The sequence below is a fragment of the Numida meleagris genome, chromosome 1 (assembly GCF_002078875.1).
Source record: "Numida meleagris isolate 19003 breed g44 Domestic line chromosome 1, NumMel1.0, whole genome shotgun sequence".
NCBI classification, from domain to species: Eukaryota; Metazoa; Chordata; class Aves; order Galliformes; family Numididae; genus Numida; species Numida meleagris.
Window position 1 is genome coordinate 106,015,766 of NC_034409.1, and position 10,358 is coordinate 106,026,123.

At 44.7% G+C, this 10,358-nt stretch overlaps 2 protein-coding genes across 6 annotated transcripts in view; both read right to left on the reverse strand.

Moving 5' to 3' along the window:
* BRWD1 (bromodomain and WD repeat domain containing 1) overlaps positions 1-549 on the reverse strand; it is a 55,552-nt gene extending 55,003 nt beyond the window's left edge. For all 4 annotated transcript variants that reach the window (XM_021405722.1, XM_021405711.1, XM_021405713.1 and 1 more), the window contains exons 1-3: positions 326-549; positions 140-198; positions 29-58 (exon numbers count right to left, since the gene is read on the reverse strand). In XM_021405722.1, coding sequence (XP_021261397.1) covers positions 29-58; positions 140-198; positions 326-383 — 147 coding nt within the window. In that variant the 5' untranslated portion in view covers positions 384-549. The remainder of the gene's footprint in view (positions 1-28; positions 59-139; positions 199-325) is intronic.
* HMGN1 (high mobility group nucleosome binding domain 1) lies at positions 3,955-10,236 on the reverse strand. 2 transcript variants are annotated; one of them, XM_021405769.1, is made up of 6 exons: positions 10,002-10,236; positions 9,608-9,673; positions 9,459-9,509; positions 6,870-7,001; positions 5,758-5,855; positions 3,955-4,804 (listed from the first exon to the last, which is right to left on the reverse strand). In XM_021405769.1, exons 1-5 carry the CDS (start codon positions 10,014-10,016, stop codon positions 5,778-5,780), a joined length of 342 nt encoding a protein of 113 aa, XP_021261444.1. In that variant the 5' UTR covers positions 10,017-10,236; the 3' UTR covers positions 3,955-4,804; positions 5,758-5,777. The 2 variants fall into 2 exon arrangements, with proteins under 2 accessions (XP_021261444.1, XP_021261453.1); XM_021405778.1 differs by lacking the exon at positions 5,758-5,855.

Consider the following 10,358-nt stretch of genomic DNA (forward strand, 5'->3'; position numbering starts at 1 on the left):
GGAGGGGCACTGGGGGAGGCTCACGCACCTGGTGCTGCTCCAGCTCCTGCACCAGCACCTGCGGGGACACACAGCGCGGTCAGCGCGGGCCGGCGGCGCGCACAGCCCCGGCTCCCTCCCGCCCGCCCCACGCACTCACCCGCAGCGTCCCGCGGCACGGCCCGGTGCTGAGAAAGCGGGCGATGAGGAAGTAGAGCTCTGCGGGAGAGACGGAGGGAGACAGACGGGAGTGAGCGAGGCGGGGGCCCCGGGGGCGGCCGTAATCCATCGCCGCCCTCGAGAAGATGGCGGCAGGGAGCAGCGGCCCGCGGCCCGCCGCCGTTACCTGACTCAATGAGCGGCGGCGACGCGCCGGAGCTGGAGGAGGCCGAGAACTCGGCCATGGCGGCTGCCGCGCTCAGGGCTCGGCGGCGTCTGAAGCGGGCAGGGCCCGGCCCGGCATAGCCCTGTCAGCGCGCCCCTCCCCCGCGCCCCCCCGCGCTCTCTCTCTCTCTCTCTCGCTCTCTCTCTCTCTCTCTCTCGCATCCGCGCGCGCCGCCCCCCGCCGGACGCCTCTCGCGCTCCGGCTCTCCCCTCCCCCTGCGCCTCCGCTCAGCGCAGCCTCAGCGCCGCCGCCGCCATCGCCGCCGCGCCAACTGCCACGGCGCCGCCGCCGCCACCTGCGCCGTGCGCGTTCTGAGAGGGCGGGGGGAAAAAGTAGTCCCCCGGATCCGGGAGTCCCGTGGGGAGAGCTCGACGGGGAGAGGGAGCGGGGAGCGCGGCGCCGCGGTATAACGTGTAATGAGGGCGGCGGGGCAGCTAGAGGGAACCGGGCAGAGAGCCGGAGGAGGACGGAGAGCGCGGGCGCGGAAGGATTACGCGGGGAGGCAGGCGGTGACGGAACGCGTGTGGGCGGGGCCGCTCCCTGCGCCGGGCGGTGTCACGGGCTGAGTTGGGGCCGGCCGGGCAGCTTCACTGAGGTGCGCCGGGGGCTGCCCGGGTCGGGCGGGCCCCACAGGCCCAACGCGATAAGCAGGCACTGTGCCTGCTAGGCGGCCCCCTCGGCCACCCATGGGAGTGCTGCGGAATGGACGGGTGTGGAGTAGCCCCCTCCCAACCGGCGCACAGATCGCAGAGGTTGGAAAAGAGCTAAGATCAGCTAGTCCATGCCCACTGACCATGTCCCTCAGTGCCACATCCACACGGCTCTTGAACATCTCCAGGGATGGTGACTCCACCACCTCCCTGGGCAGCCTGTGCCACTGCCTCAACACTCCTTCTGAGAAGAAAGTTTTTCCAAATATCAAATCTGAAGCTCCCTGGTTCAACTTGAGGCCATTCCCTCTTGTCCTATTGCTGTTAACTTGGGACAAGAGGCCAACCCGCATTTCACCACAACCTCTTCAGGTGGTTGTAGAGAGCGATAGTCTCTGCTCAGCCTCCTCTTCTCCAGACTGAAGAACCCCAGTTCCCTCCCCTAAGACTTGTGTTCCAGACCCTTCAAGAAGACACTTCAAGCACATCATGTGATTGGACAACCTCACAGAAATGTTTTTTGAAAAGGATGGTTCCCCGTATGCAAATCATGGTGTATGTAAATCTTAAGTAACAGTCACTCCATTCCTCAGTCATACCAAGCAAAGGCATCTTGTGTTGTAAAAGAAACTCACGAGACCCACATACGCATTCAACTTCTGTTCTCCACCCACACAACTGGCATCTAGTGCCCATACACACTATTCCTCATCTTCCTAGCAGCTGAAGCGTTGTGGGTTTTTTTTTCCCCCCATTACTTGTCATTTCAAGCTCTGTCAAGAAAAGCTATAGTAACGTTCATTGTCATAACCTTACTTGTTACGGGGAACAACTGCTAAGCTTGAAATTAGATTCCTTTCTCCTTAGGTGGACTGACTATGATGACTGAACAGTGCTTCGCTCTTTTTCTTCCCTTCTCAAAATATGCCCCACCAGTAGCTATCTTTACAGTAAAAGCTAAGAGAATCCTTTCATGCCAGTATTCAAATGATTCAGCTCTGATGAAACAAGCACTGACAGATGTGAAAGGCCTTCCCATCTATTGCAGAATGAGAAGTCATAGTTGAATCACCTCTGCTTCCTACGAAAGCACATTTCATTCTTTACTGCATCAACATCAGCTTGCACTGCTCAAAACAAATCGGGGACTTCTGTGCTCCTGATGCAATCGCCTCCCTTTTTTTTCAATGAGAACTTCTGTCCTGTGAAACATAAGCTGTCACTGATTTATCCTGAAGTCCCTTCACATGCAGAATAAAATGAGGAATCACTTTTTTGTCTCCAAGAGTAAATACTAGGGAATTGCTAAACAGTGTCTGTGTTAGAGATGAGGTGTTGAAGTCAGAGTCTCCTTCTCATTAGAGACTCTAAACATGTGAGAAGCAGGCATTCAACAGAGGTAAGAGGTTATTTGGGGATACTTACTGGCAAGATTATTAGTCACTGAACTGATGTTTCTGATTTGCTAAAAACACACAAAAAAACCAAACAGAGCACATAAGCAGCTGTGTCACCCTATTACAAAAATAAGCAGTCAAATAAGGCAACTGGGGGAGGAGAGGTATAGAAAAAGTGACAAATTTAGTTCAAGCCTTTAAAAATATCACAGAATTTGAAGTCAAAGCCAGGTGCATTCTGCTCAGAACACAGCTGTGGTGGGACAGGACCCAGAAGCACATTGTGAGCCAATGCTGAAAGACATCCTCTATTATAAGCTAAAGAAAACCTAAACATTTCTTAAGTATGTAAGAAGGAAAAATCGTAAAATGCTTTATCATATGAAAGCATTTGAGGAAGTGCTTAAATGAAAGCACTCTTTGATAAAGTAAGTTAGAGGTGAAACTTTGATGTCTTCAGAAGTAACTATTAAAAGTTGATGATGGCACCAGAAGTGAAGAGGAAGCAGATGCTGTACTTGCAGGTGTTACATAAGAGCATGAACAAATTCTTATTCAAGAAAAAAAGAAGAAACTTGCTTTTTGATCTTGACTCCTCCCAAGCCAAGGCTGACAGTTATCTGACTGGCATCAAGCAGACTGATCAGATAAAGCTGTGTACATGCTGCAATAGGGCAAAATAAAGCATGTGGGAATAATCAATTGCACTCTGGGAGAACTGAAATGATAAGGTAGTAGGTCTCATTTTTTACTTTAAGTAATACATACTTAATATGCCCCCTTCTCATGAAAGGCTATTAAATCTTAAAAAAATTGATTTTTTTTTTTTAAGAGAATCAGACCAATTTTGTGCTACATGAATGAGCTCTCAGCATAGTAATGTTTTACTTTTACTTGAATCCATGCTCTGTCAACTTGCAAATCTATATAGCAGGCACAGATGCTCACAGCATGCTACACTCACGTAGCAGCTCATCTGCACTAGAAATAAAGTTTTCTTGTTCTTCCCTCACAGCTCTTGGCCAAACTCTGACACCGCTTATCTTCTGCGGGCTCCATTACATCAACTCGGCTGGCTGCTTGGGGAAGTTCACAGCCTAGACTCATTTTCCTTTCAACAAAAGGAAAATTTGTTGTTTTTTAAAGCAGCATTTAAAGTTCCAACACAACAGTTAACATTCAAACAAATTGCTCTGCACGTTTTCCTTAAAGCAGTTATTTACACACGTAAATGCTGAACAGACAAAAATATCTGGTGCTTATAAAGTTTTTTTTTTTTAGAAAAAAAAAAAGGTACCAGAAGCAGCAGTACACTGTCAGCTCTCAATCTAGAAGTCCAGATAAGACTACAATGAGTTTCCTACTTGCTGCTCACTCCCTGCATTACTACCTATAGATAGCACAGTTTTTAACAACATGAAGAATACAGTTAAGAATCAAAGCCAGTGGGTATTTATCATTATTTTCCAACAGAAGCACAAGTTCAATGACTGCACCAGTTATACTGTGAGTTGTTATAGTCAATGCAAGAGCTCTAGAAACATCCTTTCTTAATCAAGATTTATTTGGCTTTTGTTTGGTGATCACAGAGACTACAATTTTACAATTGTTTTTATTCACATAGTTTCTTTTTAATATAAAAACTATAGTTTTATTTTTTTCTAAGCCTATTTCAAATATTTTTCATTTGGACTTTGTAGACAGCTCTCCTTTAAAACTAGATGTGAAGTATCAGCTGACACTCAGTCTATCAATCAGAAACTTACCTACTCAGTATTTAAAGTTTTCAGTCTTTTACATGGCAGTTACAAAGTTGTTGGAAAAAATAAAACTACACCTACCAAAAATAACTTTGTCACAGATATACATCACTCGGCAAGTAATCCAACACTAGGGAGAAGTTCATGAGATAAGAAATTCTACTGATGGTACAACCATAGATAAATAACTGAAATGTTAAGACGTTCTCAACATATTACAATTTCTGACGTCTAACCTGTGTTACGCTTCATTTAATAGAATAGAAAAACTCTTCCTCCCAATCTGTGGAACGGGAAGCCTCATTAAGACTTCAAAAAGCCTCTCCATTTTGTAACATTCCTTTAATTTCTGGTTTCATAGAAAACAGACAACCAGTACATGATTTTACCACTTAAAAAAATCATTTACACTTATCTAAATATGTAAAAAAATGTATTGAGTTGGGATTCTCTCCTTTTAAAAACATGTTTTTTAGAACTACTAAAAAACTTGCATTTACAAAATAGTTGATAAAAATATTCCTCTGAATTGTACAAGAAGAAAAGCATAAGGATCACCAATTAAAGACTTGGTACCAGATGTTATTCAGACTTCGCTTCTTCTTTCTCTACCACTGCATCAGACGCTGGGGTCTGAAATAGAAGAGAAAAAACACCAAACACTTCAATGCAAAAAGTTTCTAAGTAGCGCAGACTTTTAGTTGATAGTATTTTTAACGCACGCGTTAGTCAACTTGACATACAGAACAACTAAGACTTGCTTCTATATACCACGCTTTGTCGTCTTAATAATTGGTACTATAGTGTGCTTATTTCTCTTGGACAACGCTCTACTAAACTCAAGTTTTCTCAGAAGGGCTTCTACCAGCTCAGCTGGAGCAGCATGGATTTCAGAATGTTGATACAGTTACTACCCGATATATGCCTAAAACATTTTTTAAGAAAAAAAGTTTCAATAATTACTGCCTTACTGGAATGAAAAATAACCTAACAAGCTGAAATCCTTGCATGTATTGTGATTAAAAAAGACGTTATAATGTACTTTACGTATTTAAACGCAGCACTGTTAACATTTTCAAATCTTCCTGTATTTTAAGGCAAGTAACATTTAGGCACTCAGTACTGCATTAAATTTACATAATATTGAAAAAATACTGAATGTAGCACAACTACACCGTTTTTACATCAAGCCTTTATACACTGTACCTCAACTTCAGGACAAGTTCATACAAACTTAATTGATTACAGTTGTGACTCCATCTGGACTGGAAAACTGTTTCTTCTTGCAACATAATTTAAAAAGAGGAATACAAAATGAAAATTGTACTTAATTTCGTTATTCTAAAGGTTTACAGCACCACTAGCAGAATATATTGTTTAATTATAGTGGTACCCAACCAGGAGCCCTAACATCTGCTAACTGCCCTTACCACCACCTAGGAGAAGCTTTCTGAAGGATTAAGTACGTTAGCCTCCCCCCACTCCCCTCTGAGGCATTATGCTCTTCTTAATGAAAGAATTCACTGCCCTTTCATGAAATACTAAAGTATTACATTAATTCAGCAGTTTTGACTAGTGTGACCAACCTGAAGATGCGTTCCCCAAATCATCGTCCATTCCTTAGATTTACATTTCCTTTAACGAGTATATTAAATAGACCACAGATGAGAAATATTGCTTTCTCCTGTATTACCAAAATATCATGTACACAAATGGAAAAACCAAGTTGTGCAATGCTAATACACTGATAGAGCCACATGTGAACTTAAGCCTACCAAAGAATTTGTATTTATAGCACAACTTAGACACAAAAAGCACGAAGTTTACGAATAAAGAAATATTACTCCAAGGTTGTCTTGCCCACTCAAGAATCACTTTGTACCTTCCTTATCCAAGAAAACCACCACCTACCTAAAAGCCAAATACTCTTCCCTTCCTTGAAGATACATTTGCACAACGAAAAGAAAAATTACTTTTTAATTAAAAAAAAAGGGGGTCAGGAAAAATAAATCATGTTTAAATTAACAAATCCTCTGATTATATGATCAAACTCAGCTAATTGAAATGAGCAAGGCAGTCAGTAATGCAGTAATCTGAGAGTAATTCTAAGCATGTTACTACATGAATGCTGGTTTTATCCAATTGTTAACAGCTGATCAAACAGGAGCTATTGCTTCCCTCTACAGATCTTGTCCTAAATTTAAAACTAAGTGATGCCCACCTCCCAGAAAAAAAGAGCAGGGTGAAGGATGTTTTTATTTAGATGACCACTAAGTACAAAAAAACGTCAGCAACACAGCCATTTTAGCAGAGTATTACAACCAAGACTGATTTGGCCCATTTCTCAACAACCACTATTAGTCACTCTTGTACCTCTATTCCTCTCCTCCCTCTATAAGCCTTTCCCTTCTACCAGCAGACAAAACAGTTCCTTGCTGAAGGACGTTATCCTGTACTGCAATTTGGGTAAGATTTTCACCTTTTTCTTTCATGTCAAGGACTGTTACCACATCACTGCAACTCTTCTGAGTGCAATCAGAATTCCCCTGGTTTATCTACTAATGTTTCGATAACTTACAGTTTTCTTTGCACAGTAACACATTCTAGTTTGAGAACTATCTGTGTTTCTAACAGTTGTATATCTAAAGTAGTTACTGGAAGTTATCCAGCTGTTTTAGACCAAAGAATACAACTTTACCTCCTCACTTTTAGTTTCTCCATTTTCTGCAGGCAAGTTGTCCTTTATCTGTTCTTGGTTTGTCTCTTCAGTCTGTTTTCCTTTAGGCCCCTTTTTCCCCTTTGACTGAGCTTTCTTGTTCTCAGATTTATCCTACAATTAAATGAAGTAAATTCATATAACCTACAATGTAAACTTTGAAAGTAATTAAACAAAAACAAGATGGACTTGACGAATAGCAAGAGCTACTATTAACAAGCTAATACATACTTCCATGAACATCACAAATTATGAAAACATCAGGTTCACAGAATCTAGGATCACCCTCCTGTACAGGAACTAAAAACACTGCTTAGAGTGGTGCAAACTCATCTGGAAAAACCTATCAGAGAGAAAAAACATCAGTACTTAATTCCAGTGGCAAGTCAGGGCAATTTGTCGTATGTGGTTTAATCTCTTGTGACAGATTAAAAAAATTAACAAAAACTACAAAATCCATCAATGAAGTCATTCCACTTTGTAAATAGTGAACGCTTCAGATTCATTTTTTCTTCTGTATTGATGGGCGAGAATTTCAGTAACTTATCCTAAACGGACATACAACTGCAGGTATCATTTTCAGTAGTCCTTTGCAAGTATCTCAGTCACATCATCTGTACGTGGCATCACTGTTGTTAAATGGGTATTTGCTCAAGAGCTATTTTTAATAAAAATTTAACATATCCTCCCAAACAATCCACACAGCAACCAAGTACTACAAAGTCTGTCTGTCCTGCAGCTGATCCCCATGCTCACAAAATACCTACAACAATCTTAATTTATGTAGAAGTACAGTTTCTGACACCATCCCTCAAAAATTAACACTGATATTTACAGATACTAACAAAAGTTTTCAATAAATGACAAACTACAACACTTGTTCTGGGCAAGTACAATCTGAGTAAGCAACAAGAACGTAATGCATTTATACCTCTAAGCAGACGACTACTATATTAACCTACCTTAAGATGTATCTGATCTCAATAAAAATACTGTGGGCATTCCATGCCTGTTTTTCAATGTATATCCTAATCTACTGTCACTGAAGTAAAATTGAGAAAAAGAATTTCATCTGTGTACATTCTATGTATTGTAGAAATGTGCACTTCTGACTGTTATGAGAAACCACCATGCCAGATGTATCCATACTTTGTTTTCACTCCAAGTGTTCATCCTCACACAAAGAAACATCAACAAACAAAAACAACCACCACCAACAAAAACCATCATCAGGTTACTGAGCTACCTTACACAAGCAACTTTTTAAATATACATTTAAATACATTTCCTATTCTATATGAATGCACGTGCAAGTTATTGTCTTCACAACAATACAATTCTGTCAAATGATTTCAAACAATTACTGAAGTTCTAAGTGTTTTACATCACTGTATGCAAACATGCAGGAAGGTATATCACATACAGAGGGTGCAATGTGAAAGATAAATAAGTGAAAAAACGCTGTAACGTCAGCTGCCAATGTCCACAAAACTTTAGAAGTGCTTTTCTCCTATGTTTAGAGAAGATTTATTATTTTTGAAATCCCCCAGAGCACTGAGATATGATAAAATATACCTGATGAGAGAAAAAAAATTGCAAAAAAAAGTTATAAATGCTAGTACTCAGAATTACAAATCCAGATAACAAGCAACTTCACAACATGTAGACTTCGGGTATTTTCAAAATGTTAGTCAATGAGACACACCATGCAGACACTTGGGGGTGGGGGGAAAGAGGATTAGAACAGAAATAAAATTGGAAAGCTTCCCAAAATTCTTTAGGCTAAAAACTCAAAGAATGAGAGCACATTCACATTCAAACCAGTGGAATGAAGGTGCGTGTAGTACTGCTAAGGAATATGAAAGTGAAAACATCAAAAACTCTGATCCGAAGCCACACGCTTGAGGAAGAAAGACAAAAACGACCCAAAAGCTTGCAACCATGCAGGAACACGAAAACACATACACTGACATGCCATCAGATAAACAGACTCCCATTTCTTAAAAAAAAAAAAAAAAAAAAAAAAGAGTTTACATGTCAGCTATTGAATTACACCAAAAATCCAAAATCGGATGCCAAGCCACACTTAATTAGCACACATACACCCAGACACAAAGCTTGGATACATGACTGGAAACGAGGATACTTTTCAATGTCTTGCCCAAGTAATTCAAATAGTGTTTTCCTGTCAAAATGCATTGCTGTGAAATATATTTTATCCCCTTCTGTTAGACAGCAAATGAATGCAATCCAGCAGATGGCTGCTTTGATGCCCATGTAGTTACGACTGCCAGCACACCAGCACCTAACGCTGATGAAGCAGAACCCATGTTTCTACGCAAAGTTCTCAGTGTTTTACAAAGAACCCCTCAGACAACGGCAGAGCTCAACTCTGATGCTCCGCAAGGCCCTCTACGAGCATCTGGAACCCATTCTTCAGCACAGTCAGAGCTCCCACGACGAACAAGCGGGGTGAGCAAACGCATTCAGACACTGAGCGCCGGTAACGTGACGCGGGCAGCCTCCAGCCGCCCACACAGCCCCTTCCTCCCCTCGCCCCGGGGCTCTCACCTTGGCCGCCAACGCCTTGGGTTTGGGCTCTGCTTTATCAGGAACAGGTTTCTGAAGAGAGAGCACAAGTAGAGCTCGGTTCAGCTGCAGGCACACCACCCCTCACTCGCTCCACCGGTGCCGCCCCCCGGTGCCGCGCCGGTACTCACGGCAGACAGCCGCGCCGATCGCCTCTTCGGTACCTCCTCAGCGGCCTCCGCGCCGCCGGCGGCCACCTGCCAACACAAACGGCGCGCGTCAGGCAGCGCATGCGCGGAGCGGAGGGGCGGGCCAGCCGAGAGCACGTGACGCGCCGCTCGGCCCACCCCTTCTCTCCGCCGCCGCTTTCGGATCGCGAGCTTCGGCTAGGCGCGCGCCGCGCGCCGCCGAACCTTCCAGACGACAACGCTGACGGGAACGGTGGTGCCCAGCGTTGGCCCTCTTCGCTGCGCCGCCCGCCGGCGAGTTCAGCTGGATGGCGATAGCCGCTCCCCTCGTTCCCCCTTTCTCCTCGCCCCCCACGCTCAGCGTTCCCCGCCTCCGCTGTTCCCCCCCTCGCTTCACCTTTCTCTTCGGCATGGCGAAGCGCCGGCGGCTCCCGCCCGGCTGCTGCTGCGCGCTGAGTGCCTCACCGCCAGGCGCTGCGGCCGCCCGCCCGACCGCCGCGCTGCGCAGGGAAACCGCCCCCCCCCATCCCAGCAGCGCCAGCGGCGCCGCAACAGGATCCAGCCGGATTGGAGGGGGAGAGGCGGGGCAGGGGGCGACGCGCCCCGCGCTCGGCGACCGCCGGCAGCGCCGCCTCCCGTGGGGCAGCAGGGGGGCGGGGACGGCGCTGGGCCTCCCCTCACGGTGGGGCGGGGCCTCACACCTAACCACCGCCCGCGCTTAGGTGCGAGGCCCCGCCCCGAGGAGAATGCCTCT

Coding starts and splice junctions, on each gene's coding strand:
- HMGN1 (XM_021405769.1), bottom strand. Junction 9,510..9,607: donor GATCGGCGCGGCTGTCTGCC/GTGAGTACCGGC, acceptor CTCTCTCTTCAG/AAACCTGTTCCTGATAAAGC. Junction 7,002..9,458: donor CCAAGGCGTTGGCGGCCAAG/GTGAGAGCCCCG, acceptor ATTTAATTGTAG/GATAAATCTGAGAACAAGAA.